We start from the raw sequence: 15613 nt of genomic DNA, 5'->3' as shown, positions 1-15613 counted from the left end.
TCGATGTTCTTTTGACCTGTTTTAATAGCTTTAACGTCGACTGCAAGTTCTGTCTGGGTGCTAGAACTTTGCAGAGACCGCGTATGAACATCTTTAAGCAATTGAAAAATAACTTTTATTTCATCCGCGGGTTCAGAAGGCAAATATTCAATGCCAAAAGGCGAATCAGAGCGCAGGGTTCGGGGCCCCGGGTGGCTCTACATGTCACCGGCGCGTAACAGCAGAGCCATTGAAAAGCATTCACAGAAAACTTCGCTCAATACCCGTGGATACGGGAACAGCATTAAGCAGACGTTATTACTTTTCTTCGCGTACAAAGGGAGGTTTGTACCAACCTGCATTGTAAAGGAAAGACGTTTGAGCGTCTCGTCTAAACAGCTGTTCCCGTGTCCACTGAAGCGGTAGGAGCTAAGCTGGCTTCTTAAAATACTTCATTGCTGATGATGCCGTTGTCTATACGGGAGGTTCATTGAAGGTCAGTTCAAGCAGTCGCGGCGCACACAGGGGGGGGGGGGGGGGGGAGGCAATTGGCATTTCTGGGCCAATTGGCATTTCTGCAGCGCGAAAAATTCATCTTGCTGAGCATGCGCGCGCCATTTCTGCACTCCTGCATTCCTCCTGTTCTTTCGTCTGTTTTCGGCCTTGCGTTTCCTCTGCGCCCACATGGAATTCCCTCCTTTCGTGAATAACTGACTCAGCTACCCAGCGATATATAGGTCGTGCTGCTGACGTAAGGAGAAACACTGCGGCCTGATTACGGGAACCTTCACCACTGGCAGGACTGAAGGCTGCATCTCTCATTTGGCGCCACAGGTGGGTCAAGGGCGCTTGTGCCAGTAGCACATGTCACCGTCGTCTGCACCTGATCTATGCACACACCGGCGCGCCACAAATGTCGCGCGGCCAGTTTTGGCTGATTCGTTCCGGTCGCTCCCAATTTGTTTGATAGCGTAAAAAATCGAACAAACCTTGTCGCGCGACCTCCGCAACGCGCCAGTGCGAACGTGCGTTGGAGGCCTGGGAACAACCGATGGTGTAAATCATGAGGCCAGCTCCACACTTACCGCCACCAACCACATTCCTTCCTCTTTCTTTCCTACTGGGCGTTCCCCTCAATGTGAGCAAATTGCGTGGCCCCTTTGACGCAATGGGCCGCTCATCCAGAAGAAGTATACTTGAAACAACATATCTCTGCAGTTTCGGACTCCGCGTTCTCGCAAAAGTAAAACGTGCTGAGTTTTTTCTCCGAACGCATTCCCTATTGCGCCTTCATGAGATGAAGGACTCTGCCTGCCACCGCGCTCTCTTTCTGCTGCTCCTCCCCTTGCTGCACCGATCATCCGAGCATTTGTCTAATCTTCGCCCCACAAGTCGTTTGCAGCCCTGCGAAAGGTAGAGCTCTCTCGTCTGGTCATGGCCAAGGAGCACCAAAAACAGTCTCAAATATTTGATCACTGTAGCGACTCTTCCAATTGTTATTGCAGTCATTGAAAAGGCAGTTCAGGATTGAGCTTTGAAAGTACGGCTAGCGTTTTATTCACTGGTTAAACCAGCAGAGAAAGCCCGCATGAACACAGCACTGCCGACGCCTGCCGCGAAGTTGTGCGCCGCCATTGGTAAATGTGGCGTCCGCCGAGTCGGACAGGTATCCAGTGCACAGAAGTTGGACACTGGTGCTCTTTCCTTCCCAGTGATGGAGTCACCACTGACGAGGTGAGGAAGAGACCCTTCTGCAGCCGTTCTGATTGCCTCCGCAGCCTTCACTGCGCTGCATACAACTTGTGAGATGCAGCAGTGCGGTGCGCGCCGGTGTTATTAACGCGTGCCCCAGGATAACTGCGGTGTTTGATTTTAAGTGCGCTTTCGCATGAATTTTTGCTTAGTGGCCAGGTGCTAAGTGAATTTTCATATAACTTCAGTGTTGAAAGAGGTGTCTTGCTCTACTTAGGGCCATGTCTTCTCTACAGCCTGCTGGATTTAAAACCTTTAAAGAGCCCCAGATGATCAGAATTTCCGGAGCCCTTCACTACGGCGTCCCTCATAGCCGGAATCGCTTTGGGATGTTAAAGCCCCATAAACCATAGTCATTTCAATGTGGGCCCGCTTCTGGTTCACCTGCCGACACCAAGTTCCTCCTGGCTTACGTCGCCAGCGGAGGAGAGCCACATGTTCCTTGCGGCGGAGTTGGGCGGTTTTTCGGTATTTCCGCCGTCTAGAAACCAATGCAGAGACGTCTGGCAACACAGCACACTTTCCCCGCTGGCGCCATTTTGTTCCTAGGGTGCGCGTTCTCTGATGGGTTTTAGAAGCTGCTGTGCTGGGAAGAAACACAGCGCTGACACGAGGGACAAAGAAAGAAGAAAACAGGACCGGCGCTGAATATCAGCTAAAAATTTATTAGAAACAATATGTGATATATACTCCATCGCCAACCAAGAGCTCATGGCAACAGCAAAAGCAATAGTGATACATCACATGGCAACAGCAAAAGCTACAATGATACATCAATCACCTGGATCAAGATACTCTAGTTCACAGTCATGAACTGTCACGGAGGGGGTGCTCACGCGCGAGTCAATGGTTTTGTGGATATGTAACGCTTCATTGATTTTCCTTGTTAGTTTATCTTTGTGTTTGTATAGGATCCTAGTTTCATTACAAATGGGGTTGCATGATTTTTCAGAAGAATCAGGTTGGTTATCCTGGGGACAGTTCCTGTAATGCGCCAGATTTGACGATGGAGCCCCTTTCAAAGAAGTGTTCGGGTCTCTTAGGCGGGTATTCAAGCACCTTCTTGTTTGACCTATATAGGTCTTCCCGCACGTGAATGGCATTTCATACACAACCCCTTCAGCACAAGGGACAAACCCTAGGTCATCCTTAATCTGGGAACATTTTTTTTGTTTTTATTTGCTTCTTTTCCTCTACCCTGGCCCTTCTATCGACAATGGCGCACAATCTGCTATTGCTAATCTGCCATTGTAGGTAGAAGGGCCAGGGAAGAGGAAAAGAAACGAAGAAACACAAAAAAGGTTGCCAGATTAAGCATGACCTAGGGTTTGTCCCTTGTGCTGAAGGGGATGTGTGTGAAGCGTCGTTCACATGCGGGAAGACCTATATAGGTCAAACAGGAAGGTGCTTGAATACCCGCCTAAGAGACCACATCACTTCTTTGAAAGGGGCTTCATCGTCAAATCTGGTGCATTACAGGAACTGACCCCGGGATAACAAACCTGATTCTTTTGAAAAATTATGTACCCCCGTTTGTAATGAAACTAGGATCCTGTACAAACACAAAGATAAACTAACAAGGGAAATCAGTGAAGCTTAACATATCCACAAAACCATTGAGTCGTGCGGCGTGAGCACCCCCTCTGTAAAAGTTCATGGCTGTGAACTCATGTATCTTGATCCAGGTAATTAATGTATCACAATGGTTTTTGCCGTTGCCATGCGCTCTTGGTTGTCGATGGAGTATATATTGCATGTTGTTTCTAATAAACTTTCAGCTGATAATCAGCGCTGGTCCTGTTGTCTTCTTTCTTTGCTCCTCGTTTCAGCGCTGTTTTTTTCCCAGCAGTATGTACCAACTAGCCCAACTCTGTTTTATTGAAGCTGCTGAGCGCGGCTTTGCTTACTTTGTGATCGACCCGCTGCCTCTCTGGCTGCTATCCGTGCAAGTGCCTGCATGTAGAACCGCGCTGTAGGCTGGAAAAAGATATTCGTGCTACACTGTTTTCCGCAGTGCGAGAAAAATCGCTCCGTTTGGGAGACTAGAACGGAGCGCCAGAAAAGGGCAGCCAAAGCACGCCTCTGCCAGGTGAGTGTGTACGGTAGTCAGTGTAACAGGCCGCCCACATTCATGGAAAACATGGTTTATTGAATGCAATTCCAGCCGGACAAGTTCGAGCCGCTTCACAAAGGGCCTGAGAAGCTCGCGTGCATACTGCGGTACTTGCGCACCGCGAGATGAAGGAAAAGCCGAAGCCACCGAATGAGAAACAGGTTTTTCACAAATGTTAGCGCGGCTAGCCTTATAGCCGTGATTGCACCTCGCGTGACTAACACTCTTCGTGATACCTCAGTTGGCTAAAGGATACTGGTGAGGCCAGAGTTATATATTCCCTTCGAAGGAATATACGGTTCCGGATCCGTCTTTACCGCTGACAGGGAATATGTGGCACGGCCGCTGGCGGCTAGGGGTCCACCACTGTAAGCTAATCCACAGTGAGAGCGCTGCAATCCTGATTATTTGGCCTCAGTTTTTCTGGAAGAAATCCTGCTGGGATCAGTGGAATTCATATTATTTTCTTCGTGTACTTCTAAAGTCAACACCTGCATCGAACAGCGATAGCAACAAAAGCAAAATAAAAACTCGAGAGTGTACGAAGTGGGTGTATCATATCGCCGTGGACAAAACAGAAATATACATGGAAAACACATGGAAGTTATTTAGAACACGTAAATCTTATTTCAAATTAAAATGTTTCCGGAGCTTACTTCGCATGAACTGTCTAATTAGACATCTGTATGACCGTCCAGAAGAATTATAACTGTCTAAAAGTTTTTGCGGCAGTTTGTGTCTCTTCTACACCCTATTGAGGAAGATAAGGGGATGATTGCAGAGACCTCGCCGAGAACGTTAGAATTGCTGTCAGGGACGGCAGTACGACTCATGTTTGGGGTGATCCTTACGGACGGCCGCGCTGCGATGGCTCAGTGTTTAAGGCACTCGGCTGCTGACCCGAAAGACGCGGGTTCGATCCCGGCTGCCGCGGCTGAATTTCCATGAAGGCAAAATTCGAGAGGCCCGTGTACTGTGCGATGTTAGTGCACGTTAAAGATCCCCAGGTGGTCGAAATTTTAGGAGCCCTTCACTACGGTGTTCCTCACAGCCTGAGTCGCTTCGAGACGTTAAACCCCAATAAACCAAACCAAACCTTACGGAAGCTTTATTCTTCTCTGCACTTTTCCCTTGATCATCCAGGCTTCTGCCATCTTTACAACTTCCGTTGCAGTTGTGGCAGGACTCATCAGGTACTCGAGCTGCACCAAATAATAGAGATCTAGCCTCTGCGCTCTTCAGTATGCCAGGAAACCCCTCGGTTGCTGCATTCACCTTGCTGTTGCACTAATGTTTGGTTCCTAGGATGCCTAGATTGTTCTCTTTATTTTGCATTCATTAGCTTTGTTAGTCTGTTTTCTACTGTGGCGGGCTACATCTGAGGTGCGCATCTCTGCTTCAACTTCCACGCTTGTGGCCGATCTACCGCTGCAATGCCTACCTGAAAACGTAAGCTGCGGCAGCTATTCTGATAATGCATGCCTTCTGCTTCCCTTTGTGAGCCTCTTTGGTTCTTCTGTGGTATGTAGCCATGCATGTGTGTGTTCTCTGCGTTCTAGCTAAGCAGTTCGATGGTGAGCACATCTGCCGTACCTGTGCCACAAGCTGCTTCAATTCAGAGCGATTCATTACTGCGCGTGGGCTGTCTAGACGTTTTCCTCTTTAAATCATTTGTAGCAACCGGCAGGCATTTCCGAAATGCCGAAGAGGACGAAGGGTCGCAAGCACGCGCTAGACAACGCTCGGGACCTTGGCCTCGGCCGGACGCCGCCGCTGCTTCTCTGCCGCTATCTCCTCTCCGGCAGCCCTCAAATAAACGTGGCCGCCGTCGCCTCCTGGGCGACCTCCACTCATTCATTGTGCCGTGCCACGCATTAATGAGTGTTCAATAAGATAAGGCGACAACACCCCACTCTTCTACTTCTTCCATGCTCATGGATGCTTCCCTGGAATGGGGCCCTGTCTAGGGAGCCAGGGTTCAACTCCGCGGATAATGCAGGCAGTGCGATGCTAACAACCACAAGTGGTGTGCTTGGGGACGTGGCCGCTTCTTCAGAGCAGTGCTTATGGGAAGATGTAGGCTACCATTGTTCAGTAGGCGTCGTCACGTAATGGCACACACTGAGGAGTACGTTTCCCTGCTGAGCAGGGCAGTAGGACAGTAACCAGTTTTGCTGCTGCCTCCATACCCATGGCTGCTTGGCGGCAACAGTGACCGTCTGCAAAGTCGTGCTAATACATGCAGTGTGATACCAACGACAGCTAGTGTTGTGCCTATAGCCTGTGCCTGCAGGGATAGTAAAAAGCTGTTTAACCATGGCAGTGAAGAGGTGCTGTCCTCGCCATATGGGAAGTAGCCTGGCAACACAAGTCAAGAGGTGCATAGAAGCGGGCTATCCCGACTCTGTTCATGTGTCGAGCGCTGACAAAGTTATCCACTCATTGAAGTCATCGGAGCATGGCTTGGAACGGCGAAGTGCGTTAATAGAACGCAAGCAATCGGTTGTCATGTCATATGTAAACGCCCTGTAACACAGGCTAAAGAGAATGGGTGCTAAGCACGATGCGAATGTCCTTTTTTCAGCCCCTAACAAACTAGAAAAGATAAGCGCGGCCGTTCAAAGAAAATGCGAAGGACGCAGGAGGAAAAGATGTTACGTTAAACATGTAGAGGCATACGTTCCGTGTAGCAAGAGTGTGGTTTATCAAATACCTCTTTCTTGTGGCCGCACCTACATAGGCCAGACTGGCCGATGTGTTAATGTGAGGCTAATGGAACACGCTAACTCAGCAGGAAAGATGGAAACTAATTTAGCCAAGCACTGCTTCACGTGTCAAAGCAGTCCGTTTTTTGCAGATACCAAGGTGTTGTATGCGCGCACATGCATGTGTACTAGGGAACTGGCTGAGGCATTCCACATCATCAGAAAGGAAAATGGGTGTGTCAGTGTTTCACCTGTAGCTATAACAGCTAAAGTAGATAATGCCTCGGGGAACGCAATTTTTATTTGTGGTGATTTTGTCTGTGGTAGACACGTTTGGGTGTGACGTTTTTACTGACGGTGCATTTGTTCCTAGATTCCTGGATTGGTTAAAAAGATGCGTGTTTTTTCCAATAAAACAGAGCTGTAAGTTCAGCGCCGTCTGTGTGTCACTGCTTGCTCGCTTTCCTCGTTTTGTAGCGCTGTTGCAAAAATTATGAATTTGCAATGCTTTTGTTCCCACTGGCCACATGTATAAAGCTGCCATTTAGCCATGTGCATAACTCGTAAGGTAATTCAGCTGAAGACTGTATAATAAAAGTTAGAGCATCCATGTAATGTGTATATCATCATCATCATCATGATCGTCAGATTTTCTGCTTTGAAGATGACGACCGTACTGTTCAAACAATGAACCATCGTCTCACAGCTATCATTACGGAGTGCGCCGTCGAAGTAGGCGGTAGGTTGGTTCGACAGGATACCAGCAAGCTATCTCAGGAGACTAAGGATCTGATTAAGAAACGCAAAGCATGATGACATCTAACTCCCTAGACAAAATAGAACTCGTAGAGCTGTCGAAGTTAATAAATATGCGAAAGGTAGCCGATATCAGGAAGTTTAACATGGAGAAAATCGAGCATGCTCTAAAGACCGGAGGTAGCATGAAAGCAGTGAAGAGAAAACTAGGCATAGGTAAAAAACAAATGTGTGCGATAATAGACGAAGAGGGCAATGTCATTAGCAATATGAATAAGATATTTAAAGTAGCCGAAGAGTTTTACACAAATCTATACAGTAGCGATTGTAATCAGAATGTTACTGAGAGAGGCAGTAGAGCACAGCAATGGGACATCCCGCCGGTAACGAAGGAGGAAGCAGACAAAGCCCAAGGAGCAATGCATTTCACGCCGCCTAGATAACCAGAACAGCCCAAAACACATTCACGGAAGAAGCCTCGCTTTTAATTCATCTGCACTTCCACGTGCCATCACTCTTTAGAATGATCTTCCTGACACTATCGCATGCATCGGCAACAACCAACCATTGCAGGATCAGCTACGTAACTATCTCACATCACATCGCTTTTTCTCCTATCTTTGATTTTCTTTGTCGCAGTGTACTTTTGTTCCTTTGTTGCCAATGCGTTTTGTTTTGGCCGTATGTCCGGCATTCATGCTGCAAATAAGTACCTTGTATCCTATGTATAATTTTGCCTTTAAGTTTTGCCTTGTATGTTAGTTGATTTTTACTTAATCTTTTGTATCTCATGCTGTATTAATTAGTTTCTTTTGCACATTTTTCTGTTCTTTGCCCCCTTTACTCAATGCCCCTCTGGGCCCTGTAAGGTATTATGAATAAATAAATAAAAGCGGAAAGCAGCCGGTGAGGATCAGATAACAGCAGATTAGTTGAAGGATGGAGGAGATGTTGTGATCGAAAAATTAACCACCCTGTATAAGCAATGCCTTGTGACCTCGAGTGTACCTATAGCTTGGAAAAACACTAACATTATCTTAATTCATAAGAAATGAGACGTCAAGCACTTGAAGAATTACAGACCGATCAGCTTATTGTCTGTTGCCTACAAGATATTTACTAAGGTAATCGCTAATAGGGTCACGACAACCTTAGACTACAATCAGCCAAATGATCAGGCTGGCTTTCGTAAAAGATACTCGACAATAGACCATATTCACGCTATCAATCAAGTGATAAAGAAATGCGCAGAATATAACCAGCCCCTATATATAACGTTCAAGGATTACGAGAAAGCATTCGACTCAGTAGAAACCTTAGCGGTCATACAGGCATTGCGGAATCGGTGTAGAAGAGTGTTATGTGAAACTATTGGAAGATATTTATAATAATTGCACAGCTACCATAGTTCTTCATGAAGTTCTTCATAACGATTTGGTCGTGGCCGCCAGGGTCTCTCAGGCTGCTTGGCCAATTCTCACAATTTCAATCCTCAAAGGAAGTGGTCACTTATCACGCATCTTTCATGGCCCGAAACAATCGTATGCACGTCGACTCCCATGTTTGCTGCTAAGACGGTGAGTGCCTGTTTACGGCAGCAAAGCTGCTTAGCCACATTGTTTGTTTTGTGGGGTTTAACGTCCCAAAGTGACTCTGGCTATGAGAGACGACGTATTGGAGGCCACTGGATAATTTCGACCACCTGGGGTTCTTTAAAGAGACAGTGAGGAGAGCACTATTAATATTTTTTTATAGCAAAATTCGATAGTTCGGCGTGTCATGGCTTTGTTGCCACTTGGCCGGCAGCGAAAGATGCATTTATTTCTAAGAAATTTGGATTCGAAGTTGAAAAATTTTTCCCGCCGCTCTGATTCAAACTTGGAATTCTCCTATGACGACACAGGACTAAGTGACGTGAAACATGACGTGCACATGACGCAACAGGACTCCGTGATTTCTGGCGGCCAGCTGTGCGGCCTAGCAGCAGCCGTAAAGAAAGCTACCGCCTGCCGCACGTTGAAGGCATCTATCGGCTACTGCGGCCGTCGCTACAGTCGCTTCGCTTACGTTTGCACTGGCGTTTTGCCAGCGTTACGATGGATCTCGTTGTCGAAGTCGTCAACGAAGTTTTTGCAAATAGACACCTTTAGCATACCGTGTACCATGGCCGTGTACCTTGTTACCGCTAGCGGAATACCTGGAGCCCGCCTACTGCCGGGGAGCAGGTGCTGATTGGTCCCAATGCTGCAGGCGCGCGCGTAGCTGCCGGGCACGTGGCGCCATCTGGCGACGTCAAAGAGATTTGCGCATGCATTGGCTGCGCCTCAGTGATTTGTGGTTTCTCGGGTCCTAGAGTTGCTAGAACCATTGGTTCTAGCAACACTGCTTTGTCCTATGACATCACCACGCTTGTACTTGCGAGTTTGGCCTGTGGCGGCGATACCTGTATTTTGGTTCTTGCTCTTTTCTACGTTACAAGAGCTTTGTTGTCAGTATGAGTGGCGTTTTTGTAATCAGGAGCTGGTATTGTCGATACAAGCCAACTTCAATTTCTCCTCAGTGTTCTTTAATGGGAACCGACATCGCACAGTACACGAGCCTAGCGTCTCGCCTCCATCGAAATGCTACCGCCTATTCCGGGAGTGAACCCACGTCTTTGGGGTCAGCAGCTGAGCATCATAACCACTGAGCCACCGTGGCGGCTAGACACGTTTGCCTTGACAATGACCTGTCCGCGAGTCGGAAGCACGCAGTGACTGTGAATACGTTTTGAGGTGTGGGAAATAGAGAGTTTTTGAAAAGATCAAGTGAGTTCCTCACGGAAAGGGAAACAGCTGGAATGGGTTGCAAGTACAGATTTGCCCTGCCGAAAAAAGATCCAAAGAGGAATGTGTTGTATCGCCGGCTGGCATACGCAGAGCAGCAGCCAGCCAAGCAAGCACGACGCCAGTAGCCGAACGAAGAAGACCCTTTTAATAGATTAGTTGCGTCATTATATACACAGCTAGGATAGCCCGTGGCGCCCTCCAGGATAGGTTAACATAACTATAACATCCCCCCTTCTAAAAAATGAGCCAAGGTGGCGGCTCATTTGACTACTTCATATTGTCAACAATCACATTTCATAGTGCGCGAACCACGAGGGTTGCCTTCGCTCTCGCGTTGATCGTCGCAAAGTTACGGGTGGTTCCGTTCTCGCTGGTGATGCTTGAGCTGTGCAGCTGTCTGTTGACGGTGCTGTTGTCGAATGAGGCCCAAGGAAGTTCCGGGTAGCGCCGAACTGAAAACTTGCCACGGCAGCGGGCAGATTCTCCCTATGGTACGGCACTAAACGCTCTCGGTTCTACCTGCGGCCATCTTCCAGTTCGTAGGTGTCTTGGTGTTACTGCTTAACAACCGTCAAGGGCTGGGAATACCTAAGAGCGCCTTTGGGAATGTGCCCTGGCAACTTCACCCGTACTCGTTGGCCTGGCTGAAGCGCCGCGTGCTTGGCAGCTCGTCGCCTATCCGTGTATTGTTTGCTTGCCTGCTGATGTTCGGCCACCCTGTGACGCAACGCTTGCAACTCAATGTCTGGCCTCTGGAAGAACTGGGCACCTGGAGCTCCGACTACATCCAGCTTAGTTCTTGGGTGACGCCCATGCAAAAGCAGGGCAGGTTTTATGCGAAGCATATTGCTAGAGCTATGCCCCACGCCGTCACCATGGCTGTACGCGTCCAACCACGTGACACGATGACGTCACACACGTGACACGATGACGTCACACACGTGACACGATGACGTCATGACAGATGAGAAACAGGTCCCCCACCTCGCGCCGTCGCTCGGAGCTGTACGCGACCAACCACGTGACACGATGACGTCACACCACGTGACACGATGACGTCATGACAGATGAGAAACAGGTCCCCCACCTCGCGCCGTCGCTCGGAGCTGTACGCGACCAACCGCGTGACACGATGACGTCACGACAGATCGCCGTCACCCGCTGGGAGAGGGAGAACGATGCCATCGCACAGACGCCGGAATGTCCTCGAGCGGCATTCCCGCGCATTTCGAACGCGCGTTCACACTCGGTGTAGGTGAAACGCTCGCTCCACCGGGCAGGCGGACGCGGCTTCCGTGGCAATCCAGGCGCTCACCCGACGCGCGTCTCGGGGTTAGTCGGCGTTAAGCTGTAGCCATGCCGTTGTCTTCCCCCCGACGAAGGCTTCTAGTAGTTGTATTAAAATGACCAAGTATTCAACCAAGGAAAGCCATGTATTACCAAGCCTAGCCATCAATATGCTTCGCATCTGACAAGGCTTAACCTTAGCTAAGCCTCAGCCATTTTTTCTCCTGTCGTCACGTGTGGGGTGCACCGGTATACTCCAAGGTACTCTGTGATGGCATCCTTTATTTTTTTTTATTTATGAATACTGCGATCTTGTACACAAGATTATAGCAGGTGGGAAACAATGCATTAAGATACAAAAATACAGGGCCGCTTTTCCTGCAAACACACCTGGACGTAATCCTTAAGCACGCGGTTAAACCGTTCGATCTGTGCATTCGCTTGTGGATGGTAGACAGCGGAAAAAGTATGCTTTATACCTCTCTCTTGCAGGAATTCTTCAAACTCGGTTGATGTGAACTGAGGCCCATGATCGGACACATGTTCTTCGGGGTAGCCTTCCCTGCTGAATACACTGCATAGAAATGATGCAACGTTTGACGACGTGACCTTAGCCGTGAAACACACTTCGGGCAATTTGCTAAAGTAGTCGATTAATGTGATGGCAAACCGGTTATCTGCGGGTGCATACGCAAATGGGCCAACTATATCAATGCCCAATTTCTGCCATGGACATGAAGGGAACTCTACCGGCTGTAACGGGGGCACTACTAGTCGCGCCGATTTGTCCACGGATTGGTAGACAGCGCAAGACAATCAGATGTTCCACCTGTCTGTCCATTCCTGGCCACCAGTGCTTCTCACGTAGCCGTTGTTTAGTCCGTGAAATACCTGGGTGCGACTCATGAGCTGCTGACAGGAGGCGCCCAGTTAGCGATGCAGGCACAACAAACTGCTCGCAACAAAGAAGAATCCCTCCAGCGACAGACAGCTCGTCTCGGATACGCTGAAAGGGGTGTGCCCCCGATGGTAGATCCTTACTTGGCGGCCATGGCGAGGTAGTCCACTGCATGACGTCCTGCAGCATTCGATCCTGCGAAGCTTCTGCCACGAACTCTTCATGGCTTATGCACGACGAAACAACGCAAACTGCGTCATCAGGCCCTTCCGGTTCCATGTGCCCCCCGAGTGCAGATTGGGGCATTCGTGAGAGCGCATCCGCCACAACGTTTTCACTGCCCTTCTGAAATTCTATTGTGTAGTTGTAATCGAGTAGCCGAGCATGCCATCTTGCAATTCTGAAGGGTCAGCGACCCACCCCTTTTGTTGTCAGCAGAGTTACCAGGGCCTGGTGATCCGTGCGCAGAATAAACGAACGGCCCTACAGGTACACACGGCAATGTTCGCCGGCCCATACACACGCTAAAGCTTCAAGGTCGCCAGTGTAATACTTCTTTTCCGCATCTGTCAATCTCCTGGAAGCGAAAGCAACAGAAACCACTTCGTGACCACGCCGCTGCTGCAGTACTGCTCCAAGGCCAATTCCGGACGCATCATTTGTAACGATGGTCTCAAGGGCAGGATCAAACAGCTGCAAGCATCTGTCAGACAAAAAACGACGCATTTCATCAAAACAAGTTTGGCACTTCGAATCCCATTGGAACTCTGAATCTTTTCGCAGCAACTCACTAAGAGGTTCGACCATCTCGGCGTATCGCGGAATGAACTTCGCGTAATAGCCCGTCATTCCAAGAAAGGAACGTAACGTCGCCTTGTCCATCGGCGCAGGCGCGTTCTGAATGGCTTCCATGTTGCTCTGCGATGGTCGCACGCCCTTATCACTCACGAGGTGACCAAGGAATGGAAGTTCGCTCACACTGAAAATGCACTTTTGATTTAACTTCAGCCCGTTGTCACTGATGCGATGCAAAACCTGCCTAAGGTTCGCGTTATGTTCTTCGAGTGAGCTGCCAAAAACGATGATGTCATCAATGTAGCAGAAGGTATTCCTGCAAGATTGTAAAATCGCAGTCATCATTTTTTGAAATGCTGCCATTGCTGAAGCAAGGCCGAAACATACACGTCGTAATCTGTACAATCCATGGTCCGTGATAAAGGCTGTTAAATCTCGGCTTTCTGGGCTCAGTGGAACTTGGTGGTACGCTGCAGCCAAATCCAATCTCGAAAAGTATTTTGCACCACGCAGCTTATTCAGGAGCTCTTCTGTGTGTGGTAACGGGAACTTGTCGACCACAATTGCCTTGTTGGGCTCACGTAAATCCACGCATAAGCGTATTGACCCGTCCTTTTTCCGCACAGTGACAGGCGGCGATACCCATTCAGAGTTGTCAATTTTTTCATTGATACCTTCACGTTCAAGACGATATAGTTCCTCGGACACCTGGTCTCTTACTGCTAACGGCAATCGCCGCAATTTCGCAACAACTGGAGTTGCGCCTTCACGAACTCGCACCTTGTGAATGAAGTTCTTAGCCAGCCCTAGCTTCCCATCGAAAAAGTGTGCAAAGTCGGCCTGCAATTCACTGGGAATGCCCTGAGGCGCATACGAAGGTGTCATGCAGTTTACGCACCTGCCATCGATTTGCAGATGCAGGGCGACGATGGCGTCCAACCCCAGGATGTCCGTTCCAACTGGCACGACATGGAAGAGCACGTTTGCTTGGCGACCACGGAATACAACGGGAGCGACGAAACATCCCCGCACAACAATGCGATTGCGTGAAAAATCGAAGAGGGTGGCTGTAGATGGTTGCAACGACGTTGGAAGCTTCAGTCTCTCGTATGTAGTTGCGGACAAAATTGAGACCGCGGAGACGGTGTCCACTAACAATGAAATAATGACAGCGTACACTTGCACGTCCACCTGTATTCCGTCTGTATGCCTTCGACCCAGGTGAAGAACTGTCATAACTCCAATGTCATCTTCGGCAGTAACCCCTCGAATGGGCATGGATTGCCTTGGCTCTTCCAGACTTCTGCACATACGTTCGAAATGCCTACCACATTTGTTGCACGTCCTTGTTCTGGCTTTGCACGTTGAAGAACTTTCAATGTGCCGCGGGAAGCCGCAGCGGAAACAACCCCTAAAATTGGTAGTCGGCTGGCCTAGCGCTGCTCTAGAGACTGCAGAACGCTCTGGTCGCCCGGTTGGTGATGCCTGACGCTCTATTACGTGAACATCCGTACGTGGAGCGAGTTGCAGCGAATGCTGCTCTGTCGTTTCCATTGCTCTCGCAATGTCGAGCGCACGTTGCAACGTCAAAGCAGAACCTTCTAGCAGCAGTCGCTCCCGTAGCTGGAGGTGGCCTGTCTTTTTTACAAGCTGGTCCCGAATGAATTCTTCCACTTGCGTACCGAAGTCACATGTAACAGAAAGCTCTCGAAGAACTGTGACGAATGCATCCACGGATTCAGCTGGCAGCTGAGCACGCTGGCGGAACGTTTGTCGCTCAACGATGGCATTAGTCGGGGCAACAAAATATTCTTCGAGCTTTACCATGGCGATGTCAAATTCATCCTGTTTGGTCGTTGTCTTATCGGTCGCATCTGTGTCTTGCTGTTTTCCTGCTGAAGCTGACGATTGTTCTTCTGGCAATGCGTAGAAAATGCGCTGACCTTCCACGCCCAAGCAGTGCACCAAGAGCGCTTTCCTACGATCAGCAGGGTGGGCGTTGTTCCCCGAGGCCAGCAAATAATTTTCAAACATCCTTCGCCACTGCTTCCACGGAATGGCTGGCCTTCCCGGCGCTGGCAGGAATTCCGGTGGCTGAAGCAGGTTCATCTTGTAGCTTATTCGTGTCCACTTCTGTTTACCTCGTCGCCATCTGTAGTATCGCCTGCTGGCACACGCAGAGCAGCAGCCAGCCAAGCAAGCACGACGCCAGTGGCCGAACGAAGAAGACACTTTTAATAGATTAGTTGCGTCATTAATACACAGCTAGGGTAGCCCGTGGCGCCCTCCAGGATAGGTTAACATAACTATAAGAGAACGACCATTATCAATTTCTTTACAGGCCTTAAAGACATGGGTTGGATCCCAGCCATGGTGGTCGCATTTCGGTGAAGTCAAAATTCTGGATGCCGATGTACTGTGCGATGTCAGTGCAGGATAAAGAACCCCAGGTGATTCAAATTTCTGGAGCGCTTGAATACGGCGTCCCTCATAGCCTCAG

The 15613-nt window shown here is 49.1% G+C and overlaps 1 protein-coding gene across 1 annotated transcript; it reads right to left on the bottom strand.

The window, feature by feature from the left end:
- Positions 1-4941: 4941 nt before the first annotated feature.
- LOC149325080 (uncharacterized) lies at positions 4942-15222 on the bottom strand. Its single transcript, XM_089564179.1, has 4 exons — positions 14712-15222; positions 11900-12097; positions 6034-6131; positions 4942-5046 (listed from the first exon to the last, which is right to left on the bottom strand). The coding sequence occupies exons 1-4, from the start codon at positions 15220-15222 to the stop codon at positions 4942-4944; spliced, it is 912 nt and encodes a 303-aa protein (XP_089420305.1).
- Positions 15223-15613: the final 391 nt, after the last annotated feature.

Source organism: Amblyomma mixtum, chromosome 10 (genome assembly GCF_055824585.1).
Source record: "Amblyomma mixtum isolate Tamu chromosome 10, ASM5582458v1, whole genome shotgun sequence".
Lineage (NCBI taxonomy): Eukaryota > Metazoa > Arthropoda > Arachnida > Ixodida > Ixodidae > Amblyomma > Amblyomma mixtum.
The sequence above is the reverse complement of the archived record's forward strand: the minus strand, read 5'-3'. Positions and strand labels throughout refer to the sequence as shown.